This window comes from Phytophthora parasitica (assembly GCF_000247585.1).
Source record: "Phytophthora parasitica INRA-310 unplaced genomic scaffold supercont2.73, whole genome shotgun sequence".
Lineage (NCBI taxonomy): Eukaryota > Oomycota > Peronosporomycetes > Peronosporales > Peronosporaceae > Phytophthora > Phytophthora nicotianae.
In genome coordinates, this window is record NW_008649059.1 from 101,454 (window position 1) to 113,890 (window position 12,437).

The 12,437-nt window shown below is 52.5% G+C and overlaps 9 protein-coding genes across 9 annotated transcripts; 3 read left to right on the plus strand and 6 right to left on the minus strand.

Annotated features, from left to right (window-relative positions):
• Positions 1-22: 22 nt before the first annotated feature.
• PPTG_17668 (hypothetical protein) lies at positions 23-829 on the minus strand (the record flags this gene model as incomplete). Its single annotated transcript, XM_008915612.1, has 2 exons — positions 110-829; positions 23-42 (listed from the first exon to the last, which is right to left on the minus strand). Exons 1-2 carry the CDS (start codon positions 777-779, stop codon positions 23-25), a joined length of 690 nt encoding a protein of 229 aa, XP_008913860.1. The 5' UTR covers positions 780-829.
• A 368-nt stretch (positions 830-1,197) lies between these two features.
• On the minus strand, positions 1,198-1,533 carry PPTG_24183 (hypothetical protein; the record flags this gene model as incomplete). The annotated part of the gene is made up of 1 exon (XM_008915613.1): positions 1,198-1,533. One exon carries the CDS (start codon positions 1,531-1,533, stop codon positions 1,198-1,200), a length of 336 nt encoding a protein of 111 aa, XP_008913861.1.
• Positions 1,534-1,775: 242 nt separating this feature from the next.
• On the minus strand, positions 1,776-3,064 carry PPTG_24184 (hypothetical protein; the record flags this gene model as incomplete). Its single annotated transcript, XM_008915614.1, has 4 exons — positions 2,608-3,064; positions 2,364-2,543; positions 2,213-2,290; positions 1,776-2,135 (listed from the first exon to the last, which is right to left on the minus strand). The coding sequence occupies exons 1-4, from the start codon at positions 2,803-2,805 to the stop codon at positions 1,776-1,778; spliced, it is 816 nt and encodes a 271-aa protein (XP_008913862.1). The 5' UTR covers positions 2,806-3,064.
• PPTG_17670 (hypothetical protein) lies at positions 2,933-4,716 on the plus strand. Its single transcript, XM_008915615.1, has one exon. The coding sequence runs from the start codon at positions 3,041-3,043 to the stop codon at positions 4,550-4,552; it is 1,512 nt and encodes a 503-aa protein (XP_008913863.1). The 5' UTR covers positions 2,933-3,040; the 3' UTR covers positions 4,553-4,716.
• PPTG_17671 (hypothetical protein) lies at positions 4,655-5,980 on the minus strand (the record flags this gene model as incomplete). The annotated part of the gene is made up of 1 exon (XM_008915616.1): positions 4,655-5,980. One exon carries the CDS (start codon positions 5,978-5,980, stop codon positions 4,655-4,657), a length of 1,326 nt encoding a protein of 441 aa, XP_008913864.1.
• Positions 5,981-6,161: 181 nt separating this feature from the next.
• PPTG_17672 (hypothetical protein) lies at positions 6,162-7,373 on the minus strand (the record flags this gene model as incomplete). Its single annotated transcript, XM_008915617.1, has 1 exon — positions 6,162-7,373. The coding sequence occupies one exon, from the start codon at positions 7,371-7,373 to the stop codon at positions 6,162-6,164; it is 1,212 nt and encodes a 403-aa protein (XP_008913865.1).
• A 376-nt stretch (positions 7,374-7,749) lies between these two features.
• PPTG_17673 (hypothetical protein) lies at positions 7,750-9,371 on the plus strand. Its single transcript, XM_008915618.1, has one exon. The coding sequence runs from the start codon at positions 7,761-7,763 to the stop codon at positions 9,276-9,278; it is 1,518 nt and encodes a 505-aa protein (XP_008913866.1). The 5' UTR covers positions 7,750-7,760; the 3' UTR covers positions 9,279-9,371.
• A 312-nt stretch (positions 9,372-9,683) lies between these two features.
• On the plus strand, positions 9,684-11,003 carry PPTG_17674 (hypothetical protein). The gene has a single exon (XM_008915619.1). The coding sequence runs from the start codon at positions 10,375-10,377 to the stop codon at positions 10,864-10,866; it is 492 nt and encodes a 163-aa protein (XP_008913867.1). The 5' UTR covers positions 9,684-10,374; the 3' UTR covers positions 10,867-11,003.
• On the minus strand, positions 10,988-12,302 carry PPTG_17675 (hypothetical protein). The gene has a single exon (XM_008915620.1). The coding sequence runs from the start codon at positions 12,260-12,262 to the stop codon at positions 11,042-11,044; it is 1,221 nt and encodes a 406-aa protein (XP_008913868.1). The 5' UTR covers positions 12,263-12,302; the 3' UTR covers positions 10,988-11,041.
• Between the last annotated feature and the right edge of the window lie 135 nt (positions 12,303-12,437).

The window sequence follows — 12,437 nt, forward strand, 5'->3', positions numbered from 1 at the left end:
GTGTTGCCCAGCGGCTCCACGTCTAGTGCCTTGCACATCTTGCTGAAGTACGTGATGCGCTGTTTCTCGTTCGCCGTGTTAGGAGCGTTCGGACCACACTCAAGCGCACCGTTGATGATACGGGTCGATTCAGCAAAACCATTAACACCAGCGACGACGTCGTGAATGACGCGACCGCCCTGCGGAGTCATCCAGTACCAGAGTGCAGTCATCCACGTCACCGCCGTGTCGTTCGCGACGATGTCCGGGTTGTTCAGGAGGTCAATGCCCAGAGCGTTACCGGCATTGTAGTAGTTGTAGTTCCACGAGAGCTGAATGGGGCCGCGGCCGTGGTAGCGACGGCCAGGAGCACACGGGTAGGTGGTATTATCACAGTATTGCCACACCGTGTAGGTGTTGCGGGCGTACTCCTCCGCTGCCTTGAAGTTGTCGCTCTCGTGAGCCGTTTGAGCCAGGAAGGCCGCCAACTCGCGCTTGTCATTAGTGTCGTTGCCTGTGTTGGCGAACGTGGTGTACTTGTTGGCTGCGTTCACGAGACCGTCGAAGTTGTAGAGCTCCACAGCATCCGGGAACATCTCGTGGAAACGCTCCTGGTCGAAGAAGCGAGCGAAACTCGAACTTCCAGCTCCACTGGACGAAGGGACCGTCGCAGCCGGCGTCACGGCCGGAGGGGTCGTGCATGGCGTCGACTGCTGCGTTGGTGACTGGACAACTTCACCGGAACCAGCAGAAGCCATGCCCAGAAAGCCCATTGACGCGATAACTCCGGCAAACTTCATGATTGACTCGGATTGGTTGGTTGTGGTAGTTGCTTGAGCTGTTGGAGGCAAGATCGAAAATGAGGATCGCTACGCAGTGCTCGGCCACGGAAAAGCCTGTGACTTCATCCGTGCAGTCGGGATAGAGTTCCTACGCCTTGAAAATAGTTGAGGCCACAAGCTCACCATCCGGGCGTACATTCGCGAAGTCACATGGCAAAAAAATTAGTGACATCCGCAAATCGCTATCGCCTGTATTCGTGGTGAATTTCATCGGCGATCCACCAGAAAAGCTGTAGCCCTTTCAGCTGTACGAGTCTTGCTAGAATGTCCCAAACCAAGTAATGGCAACCTGCAAGGCACCCGTTGCGGGAGAAAAGCAACCAGAGGCTTATGTTCTTGTGTTAAAACTGTCCTACACTGTCCGTATTCATATTTCCTAGTGGCTGCGAATAGAAGCCACCTTATCACGAGTCCAGTCGTACAGACCCAGCAAGTCCGCGTCAAGGCGTGTGAGATGAGAATCGTGCTCTTCGCGAAGGCTGTTGACTTCCTTCTGCAAGCTTTTGACACGTTCCAAGAGTTTCTGCTGCTCTGGGTCCACCATCATGCTGGGGTGACTGTTAAACGCTGCAGTCGACTCCTTCCGCTTCTGTACGTTGTAGAATGCCTCTAGGTTAAGCACAGACGCCTTCAACGTCTCGATCTCGTCGTCCCATGCAGTTTGTGCCTTTTGCACGCGTTTCGAAAGCTCACTAGGGATTCTAGTGATCATCTGAGAATGAAATGTCAGCTGAAAATACAGATCGTTGCGTTGATCGGGGCACCAACCTGATCGTAGCAAACCCGCATGTCTTGTAGACGGGTTTCTACCTCCTTCTTCAGTGCTAAATGGCTCTTAGCTGCTTCTCGCATACGGTTCGTCAGCGCGTCGAATTGCTTTCTGTCCGCTGATCGATACGCTATCGAGTCCGCTTTCCTGGAGAACAAATGCAAGATGTTACTTCAGAGTTCGCTTTATGTTAGCAGCACATACACCGTCTCGAGATCCGTCGCTAGTTCCTGGAGCCTAAAAGTGACGGCCAAGTCGCCATTCTGTATCGCATCCATCCGGCCTGTTGCCCCGGTACCCGATCGCTGGTCTGTGAACAGGACAGGGATCTGTGCTTTCACGGACACTGGCAGCGCCAATTTCAATTTGAGTAGCTCCTTGTCCAGTGCGAATAGCTTCTCGTCCAGTTCATCAATCTTCCCGGCGTGGCTTTGCATAGTCGCGTGGATCTGCTCGCTGCCTCGGGCGATTTCGCTTCGGACGCTGGTCACTGCGTCTTCAATGGCGTTCAACCCCTGGGTGATGAAATCCTTCGACGCGACGAGCTGTAGCAAATTATTGGTCATCAAGTCACAAGATTAAGTAAAAATGATCAAAACTGCTACGTATACATCGTTATCACCTCTTGATGCAGCAGTCGAATCTCCGTCGCCTGTTCGTGCTGCACTTCGTGCAATCGGCTGACCAACTCTCGCAGCTCCTGATCATCGAACACGAGATCTGTTAGACGAAATCGACTACAAAAACTTCCTCCCAGTTGCCGCAGTACTCACAAATCGATCTGCCGTGGACTGTTCATCCAACAGCTTGACAGCATTTTCGATGCGGCAATCTACAACGCAGCACTGTTCTTGTCGCTTGTCCACCTCATTGATCTGCTCCTGCAGCGTCTCCAGCAGCTCCTGCGACGCCTCATCCAGCTGCAATCGATGCCGCTTCTCCACCTGCAGCGCCTAATAGCCCTATGTTAATATTCTTTGCAGCATCGGTCTCGTTACGCTACGCCGTCGAACACACCTCCACTGCCTGCGCGAGCTTTTGCACCTGCAGCGTCAAGTCCTGCGCCACTGTGCGCAAATTCTGCCGCGTCATCTGCAGCGCTTCCTCCGCCTTTTCACGTCGATGACGTTCCGCCACGAGGTTGTTGCTACCGCCCAGGATATGGGGCTTCACAGCCCTCGAAGTACTAGCCGCAGTCTTGTTGCTCGCCACCATGGTCTACTACCTTTTCAACTGCTTCAACTTGTGTCGTTTCACATCCACCATCTGATTGATGTCTACCACCTTAATTTACGTACATCACATCGCCCATCAAGATCCGCTTCCTTCACTTTTATTCACTGTCGAAAGTGTCGAGTTGCTGCGTGCGTCCTAAAAAGCAAGGACCAACACTCTCTCATCTGCCGCCTTCCCCAGCTACCCACCGCTTGTCCCGCTGGGAGCGACGTTTATGGCCTCACCGTCTGCGTCTCCTCCGTCGCCTTCTCTTGCTCACAAGAAGCCTAAGCTCAGTCACCCTGATACTACTGCGCCTTCTTGTTCGCTAGCCACGACCTCCTCCTCTTGCGCCATGAAGACCAACACTCTGCACTCGGTACGCGGTAACCAGCGTCACTGGGATCTCACACGTTTATTAAGCCACCGTACAGCCTTCCCTGCCGAAACGTCGACTGTGGCGCTGGGCGAATTCGACCCGGACGCCGCGCAGGACACACTCAGCTTCCTGCAGGACGAATGCCGCGTCCTAATTATAGGCGCCGGTGGACTGGGATGCGAGCTACTGAAGAACGTAGTGCTCTCAGGCTTCACCAAGGTGGACATTATCGACATGGACACGATCGACGTGTCCAACTTGAACCGCCAGTTCCTGTTCCGCGCCACAGACGTGGGCAAGTCCAAGGCCGAATGTGCTGCAGCATTTGTCCGCACTCGCATGGCCTCAGAGGACTCGAAAGTGGACATTACGCCACATTTCAAGAAGGTACAGGACATGGACGCGGACTTTTACCGCCAGTTCCACGTGATCCTCTCGGGTCTCGACAATATCGAAGCACGTCGCTATCTGAACTCACTGGTGGTGTCACTTGCCGAGGTGGACGAGGACGGAGACGTGGACCCATCCACCATCATTCCGCTTATCGACGGTGGCACCGAAGGTCTGCGCGGTCAGGCGCGTGTCATCATCCCTAGGATCACGAGCTGCTTCGAGTGCTCGCTCGAGACGTTCCCACCGCAAAAGAGCTTCCCTATGTGCACCATCGCAGAGACGCCCAGACAAGCAGCACACTGTATCGCCTATGCGTTCATTGTACTATGGCCACGAGAGTTTCCCGAGAAGAAACTGGACAAAGACTCACCCGAGCACATGCAGTGGGTCTATCAGGCGGCTAAAGACCGAGCGGAACAGTTTGGAATTAGCGGAGTGACGTACAGTTTAACGTTGGGAGTGGTGAAGAATATCATCCCAGCTGTAGCGTCGACAAATGCAGTGGTGTCGGCCATGTGTGTGAGTGAGGCACTTAAGGCCATGAGCTACTGCAGTCGCTTGATGAACAATTACCACATGCATATGGGCGCTACGGGCTGCTATTCGCACACGTTCCAGTACGATCGGAAAAGTGACTGCGTTGTATGTTCGTCCCAGCAGAAAACGCTGCAAGTGGATCCGGACGCCATGACGCTACAGAAATTGATCGACGAGCTCTGTGGCGACGACTTCCGGCTTCTGAAACCCTCAATCAGCTCCGCTAATGCCAATTTGTTCATGCAGGGCCCGCCAGCTCTGCGTGCTGCTACCAGCCCCAATCTAGCCAAGCCGCTGCGTGAACTGGTGAAGGACGGAGAGAACCTCACAGTCACAGACGCAGTTTTCGTGGGCGACATGGCGCTGTCATTGCAAATTATCTTCAAGCCGACGATTAAAAATGGGGTAGAAAAGCCGACGCCAATGGAAGAAGATTGAGTCAAGTCGTGTCGGCCAGCTAACGCTGCCTAAATCGATATAAGTAAGGCTGCACTCAATTACCCATACTCAACTTAATCCCTTAGCTGTCTGTTGGACTGACTAAACAGATACAGATTGCTCGTTCGGCTTCTGGTGGATCAGCAACTTCTCCAGTAGCCGCATCATGTACGTGATGTCTTCCTCGTCCGAGCGCACAAACATCTTGACAAACCTATGAGGTACGTGAGGTCCGCCGAATCCGGTCGGTACTAACCGTGTGTAGATCTCGAAGACCGTCGCCGGGTTCTCGTCAGTGTGGGCTTCCGACGGACGCACCACGACCCACACGGTTTCATCCATAGCCAAGCCGTCGAACTCGCCTTGTCCTTCACTCCGAGCTCGCCACACGAACACCACGCGATCTGCTTCGACGTATCTCCGGATCGCGCAATACACGACGAAAGACACGCTCTCACCCGATTCCCACGAGTAGTTTAAGCGATACGTAGAGATTGTTGTGTTCTCGGGGTCTTCGATACCCTCGCTATGAGGGTTTTCCCTTGGATCGGAGAGCATCGCGAACGTCACCGCGTGTTTCGATTGCTCAAAGCCGAAGGGAATAACAGTCGCGTCCGCGCTCTCCAGGAACGTCATTGTCTGGTTCCACTTCCACGTCCGCTTGTACATGAGCGAGGACGAGAATTTCACGTCCGAGTTCTCGATCACCTCGTCCGTCTGCGCGTGGATGGCGTCCAGTTCGTGTACGAACGTCTTGAAGAGCGCCGTGCCCTTCTTCTCCCATCCACAAGACGGTTTGCCCTCCAGCAGCATGAGACTCTCAAGTTGGCTGTTCGCTAGGCGATGCTGCAGTAGCGAGTGCATCTGATGGATGAGTTGGCCTCGACTGATCACCGCGGCCTTGAGACGTCGCTGCTGCTCCTCGGAATCCATCCGGCGTTCCTTATGACGGACGCAAGTGGCCCGCCATACACTCGTAGCCAGGGCGTCGGCCTTCTCGGCCTCTTGTCTTGCCTTCTCTTGAGCATCTTTCATCCGCTGGAGCTCCTCGGCCAGATCTCGAGCCTGACGCTTCAACGTCTCGCGTTTGTCCTTGACGCGCTTAAGATACTTGACCCGCCGCTTGGCCGCCTGCGCATTGGTGATCTTGCGACGACGTTCAGCTGCCGTCAGTCGCGGGTTCGATGGCGCCGCGTTCCGGTCGCTATCTGACGTGGTCTCGTCCGTGCCGGGCGTCAAATTAACGGAGCTCTGAGCTAGGGACGCTTCAGTCGCCGTTACCAGCAGTTGGCTCGCGAGCAGCAGCTCGTCCACGGCAGGCGGCGCCTGTGGTTGCGCGACCGCGTTCGCGACGGCTGGTGGTTCGTACTCGCTTAGGAACTGCGTCACCGCCGCGAGCGTGGCGTCCATTTGCTGCCGGTCCTCCATCTTCGACTTGTTCTTCGCTGCGTTTATGTTCGTTCGTGTACTACGCCCTCTGGACAGGTAGGAAATGAGCTGCAGGTTGAGTCGCTCATTCCGCGTAGTTATTGAGACACTAGGACACTACGACGGCGGAATAATACCTCGTACGGCAAAAGACAGCACTGCATGTATTGATTGTTATGGCCTACAGTTCCATCACGTCCGAGCTGGCCGGAGATCCTGACTGGGACTCGCCTATTAACAACCCCTGCATTGCTTCCTCGACGTCAGCCATGTCCTCCTCGTCTACCATCCCCACGAGCTTCACGAACTGATTGCCACGCAGGTCGTTGGTGCCCATTTTGCCGTCCAAGTCCGTGAGTTTAAGTTGCGTATAGCTCTGCAGCGTCGTCCCAGGGCCTTCAGGCATGTCGGACGGGCGGATCACGAGCCACGCGTGTTCGTCCGAAAACACGCCGTCGAACTCGCCCTGACCTTCGAACTGGGACCGCCACACAAACACCACACAGTCCTTCTCGACGTATCTTCTCACGGAGCTGTAGGTTATCAGAGCTGTAGTACCAGACTCTAGTGTATAATTCGAGCGGTACGTGACCGCCGCAGTGTTCTCGCGGTCGTGGATCTCACCTCTGTAGTGACTCCCTTTGGGGTCTGCCAGGTACAAGGATGACAACGAGCGCCAAGTTTGGTCAAAGGGGATCGAAATTTGAGTCGCATCTGCGCTTTCCATCAGTGTTTTGTCTTGATTCCACCTCCGCCTCACTTCAAATGACTCGGGAGGCAGGAGATCGCATTGCACGCCCCCTACCAAATCAGCCGTCTTGGCGTACAGGTAGTCCAACTCGCGCATGAATGTCTTGTAAAGCAGCGCGCCCTGCATTTCCTGACTCGATATGGGGTTCACACATGACGCGAGGCTTTTCATTGGGGCGGACATCATCATCAAGGCGCTCAACTGGCGAATCAACTCGGCCCGATCGAGCACAGCCGCTTTCAGCCGTTGCTGTTCCTGCTCCGCTTCCAATCGTTTTCCCTTCTGCCGTGCGGCTGTGGCCCTCCAAGCGCTCAACGCCAGCGTGTTCGACTTCTTCGCCTCCTCTTTCGCCTTCGCTTGAGCCGTCAATAGCTGGCTCAGCTTCACTGACAACTCTCTCTCTTGACGTCTTAGTGATTCTCTTTCATTTTGCAGCCTCTTGCGATAACGATCGCGTCGCTCGTTGGCCTTCAGCTTGGCTCTATCGGTTGAGTTTGACGGTGTTTTCTCCAGTGTATCACTGTCGCAAAGACCGAAAGCTCCTTCTACAGGAGAATTAAACTCCCCGGAAAGGCTGAACTCGTGGAGAAACCCTGCCATAGCCGCCTCGAAAGTCGTGTCCATTGCTTCGCCCTCTGCCATCTCGCGCACAAGTGTATTTGATATTTGTGCGCCTCTACTACATGTACCCGGTCTCTTACTGCGCTCACACCGGATATTGCCCGGCTGGGACAGTGCCCCGGCTGGGACCCACAACGTGTGCGTATTCCGAGTGGGTTACCACCAGCGATCAGAATCGATAACGTGTGTGATGATGCCCCGAAGTGCCGAGATATTTTCACCAGGGTTGAATAAGTGAGCATTTCACCATGTTGCTGGATAATCTAAAGGCAGGGATTCTGGCCAAATTGTAGGTTAGGAAATGCTTTCGTAGATAAAACACCGTGAGACACATGCACACAATGATAAAGCCCTTGATATCAAGCACGAACCAAGATACAAGTGTGACGAAGCTATTGCGGCGTTCTTATGCTCATATACCGGATTTCGAGCCGACAGAGCTTAGAGTTGGTCAGCAAGCGTTTGTCGCTAGCTATTATTCAACCTTCTCTGAACATCCCAATACTGTTATTAATACAGAATCACTTAATCTTACAAATAGACACCTATACGGTGTACGAGAAGGGCCTAAAAAGTGGATATTCGGTGTTATGTATCGTGCTCTCCCTTTCCATTATTCAAGCCTTCAGTCCAGTGTGTTTATTCTCGGGATCGAGGGATTCACGTCCGGTGTCGTTCGATCAGCAAATGGACGCGTCACTCGCAGCGCTGACGCAGTTTCTCCACGAGTTTAAGCCAGTGACGGACTCCGTCGAGGTTCATGAGAGCGACCTGTTGTCAACTAGCAATAAAGACCAGTTAAGTCATGAGGTTGGCCGACGCTGTCCAGTTCGAAGTGGTAATTCTGGTGCGACCTCGAGACCGGCTCGGCCACGACCTGGGATGGATTCGCCTGGGTGCCGACGCGAGATTCGTTCCGCGCTGGCTGCCAAGCGACAGAGTCGGTATTTGACGAAAGTGAAGGAGGAGAGGAGGATGCTGAGGACTGAAGTGGTCGAGCTGTCTGCAGTATTGGATCGGCTTCAGAAAGCTCAAGCACGCGCAAACGCTTTGGCGGCAAGTGACCTCGCGTTATCGGCATGGAGGACCACCGCCATCCGCCAGAAGGAGCGGAGACTCGAGTCCGAGGCCAAACAGCGACAACTGAAAGCTCTTGTCGCCAATCAATCTCGACTGATCCACAGCATGAACGAGATACTGCAAGAGCGCATGCTTTGCAGTTCGATAACTTCGACTGAGCTGCTCCCATCGGGCATGACAATACTATTCAAGACGCTAATGCAAGAACTTAATCCACTGCATGCTATGACGAACGAGGTCTCTGCTGGCGTGGAGTTCAAGTTGTCATCTCTACCGATGCAGTTCGCGATGTACCGGGATTGGAATCACGACATGACGTTCCTGGAGAGCGCTCATGCGACTGTAGTTCCGTTTGGGTTTGACGAGACTTGCCACGCGCTATCGGATGCACTGCTGACAAATTTCAGACGAGATGGCTACACCAACGGAATCGTAGACCCTGAGAACACAAGAGCCTTCAAGTACAACGTGGATTTTTCGCAGGAATTGGGCGACAGTGCCACTTTAGACATCCATCTGATGGTGAGGAGATACATGGAGGCTGACAGAGTTGTTTTTGTGAGTCGTGCCCTCACTGAGGGCCAGGGCGAGTTTAAGGGCCTCTACACTGATGAAACCGCGTGGTATGTGCTTCGTAAATCAGCCAATGCGAGCGAAGGCAACGCCTTGGTATTAGAGACCTACACCCGGTTGATACCTGTTGGATTCGACTTGACATCGGAGACTGATGAGCGTGGGCATGAGTTTGTGAAAGTGCTTGTCAAGGCAGACGACGAAGACGTAGACGATATTATGGAGATGTTCAAGCAGATGCTACTCGACGAAACGCAGGCTATGTGTCTTTAAGACCTAGAACAAGAAAAAAAATGTCTGTGAACAAGAAAAAATGTCTGTACTTAACTGTAATAATCCCTTTCACTTCTATCCGATTATCACCAAACATCATCGTTAATTGATGCGAGTACTACGAACTGTTTGGTCTCCTTCAAGTATGAGCGCATCGAATTCGATGTCGTCCGTCCTCTTGAGCGTGGAGCCTTGCGCGAACGTATGAACCCAATCACGCTCGCAATGGCGATAAGCATCGTCATGATGAGTACATGCGGATAACGCGAAGAAGGCCATCACGATTTATGATGCATAGAACAGAACCCAGGTCTGGACAAAGTATATAAATTAGCATATCCATGGTAGCATCATTCTGATTCAGAAATTAAGAAAATCATGATTCAAATAGCAACAGTTCCTGTATTCATCTTGCACGAAAAGAGCAGAATCCCTATCTCGCGCCGTACACTATGTATTCGGAATACAGTGTTCCTCCAATACTCAAGCCTCTACCAGCACCGAGGTGCGAAGGCATTCGACACGTAAATGGACACAGCGATGACGCCCCTCGTGCCTCAAGAGATCAATGCCGTGTCAACCTGCGGCCTAACAGCGAAGACAGCTCCAATCTAGAAATTGACCAAACAAATCCAGTTCGAAGTGGCAGATCTGGCACGACCCCGAGACCGACTCGGCCTCGACGCGGGAAGGAGCACCGACGCGAGATTCGTATTGAGCGGGCTGCCGAGCGACAGAGTCGGTAAATGAAGAAGACGAAGGGGGAGAGGAAGTCGCTGGGGATGCAAGTGGGCGAGCTGTCTGCGGTGCTAGATCAGCTCCAGAAAGCTCGATCACAAGCTAACGCAGTGACAGTACGTAACATCGTATTATCGACGTCGAAAGCCATCACCATGCGTCAGAAGGAGGCCAAGCGGCGGCAACTGAGAGCCCTTGTCGCTCATCAATCTACGCTGATACGCAGCATGAACGAGTTATCGCAACAGAGCATAGCCCACAGTCCGATGACATCGTGTGAATCACATTCCTCCAGTATGACATCACTTTTCAATACTACAGTAGTACATTGGTACAAGAGCTCGATCCACTGCACGCTATGACGAACAAGGTCACAACCAAAGTAGACGCAAAGGTATCATCATTACCGATGCAGTTCGAGATGATCCGTGGCGGGAATAAAGACAAGACTTTCCTGGAGTGTGCGCATGCAACTATCGTCCCGTTTGGATTCAACGAGACTTGCCACGCGTTATACGTTGCGCTACTGTCAAATCGGGTAGGAGATGTCTACACCGACGGTATTGAGGACCCCGAGAACGCAAGAGCTTTCAAGCATCACTTCGATTTTTCACAAGAATTGGGCGATAGCGCCACTTTAGTACTACACGCTGTGAGGACGAGAGTCATTTTTGTGACGCGATCGCTCACTGAAGGAGAAGGAGATTTCAAGGGCCTGTATACAGATGAAACTGCGTGGGTTGTGCTCCGTAGAGCAACCGAGGCAACTGACGGCAATGACATGGTCTTGGAGGACTACACACGACTGGTACCAGTTGGATTCAAGGCGATACCGGAGACTGGTGCGTGAGGGAACGAGTTCGTCAAACGATAACATCTTGGTGATGTTCGAACGGATGTTACTTGACGAGACGCAGACGATTTGCCTCTAAGGTTTTGGTAAAAAAAGAAAAAGAAGAAAGAAAGAAAGAATGGGCAAAAAAGGAAATATTTATGGTACTACAAAATCACTACTACAGATACATCTACGGGTCCTCAACGTTCGTCCGAGCTTCGTCCAGCAGCAGCTTCCCCAGCATTTGCTTCATGTCGTTGACATCTGCTTCATCTGCTTTTGCCAAGATCTTGATAAACTTGTTGGTTCGCGCGTCATTATCCGATGGTCTGCCGAATCCAACGGGAACTAAGCGCGTATAACTCTCCAGGATCATCTTTGACTGGATATTTGACTGCGTTTCAGTCAGTGGACGCACTATAAACCACGCAGTCTCCACCGTCTGCAGCCCATCAAACTCGCCTTGACCTTCAGCAAGCGTTCGCCACACAAACACAGCACGATTCGACTCGACGTATCTCTTCACTGCATTGTAAACTACCAACGTCGCACTGTTCCCCAGTTCTTGAGAGAAATTCAAGCGGTACGTCCGGATCGCTGTGTTCTCGGGGTCTTCGAGCTCGTCATTGTAGCTAGGAGCGAGTATCATCAAGGACACTGCACGGCATGTCTGCTCGAAGCTAAACGGGATCACTGTGGCGTCCGCACTCTCGAGGAAAGTTTTGTCCTTGCTCCACTTGCGCGTCAACTCGTACGTTAAAGGTGGGGACATTTCGAAGCGGACACCACTAATTATCGCATCAGTCTGGGCGTATAGTGTATCCATTTCACGTATAAAAGTCTTGAGTAGTGCCCTTCCCTTCCTATTCCCTTGCGCAGTCTTCTCTTCGTACGCGTCGAGACTATTGAGCATTCGCTGTTGACACAATAACGTCTTCATCCGGTGGATGAGCCCTGACTGGTTCATTATGGCGGTTTGCAGCTGTCTCTGCTTGTCTTCGGACTCGACTCTTCTCTCTTTCTGTCGTAACGCGGTCGCTTTCCATGCATTCAGTGCCACCATCTTTTTATTTCTCGTGGCTCGCTCCTTGGCGTGAGCTTCCCGCAATTTCTTGAGCTTCAAAGCCAACTCCACTTCCTGTTTCTTCAGCACCTTCCGCTCCACTTTGAGTTTCTTTAGGTACCGCAGTCGACGCTTGGCTGCCTGCGCATTCTTCTTCTTGCGGCGTCTTTCATCTGGGACAGCTTTAAGTGAAGAAGTTTCACTTGTGTCCTGATCGTTGTCCGCCACTAGCGGCAGACCATTGTTGCTCGCCACGTCCTGGTAAACATCGGCTGATGGTTCGTATTCTCGTAGGAACTCTGCCATCGCCGCCATAGAAGCTGCTTCCAGGTGCTGCTCGTCCGTCATCGTTGCAAGGTCTCACCTATCGGGTTGTGTACGGACAAAGGAAAGGGCAGAAATGACATGCAAGTCAAGGATACAAAAATGCAATTTACCGTATATGACAAAAACAAACTCCAAAGTCGTGGATGTGTTTTGTGTCATCTATAGTACCACATTATATTTTTAAATAATACCGTAA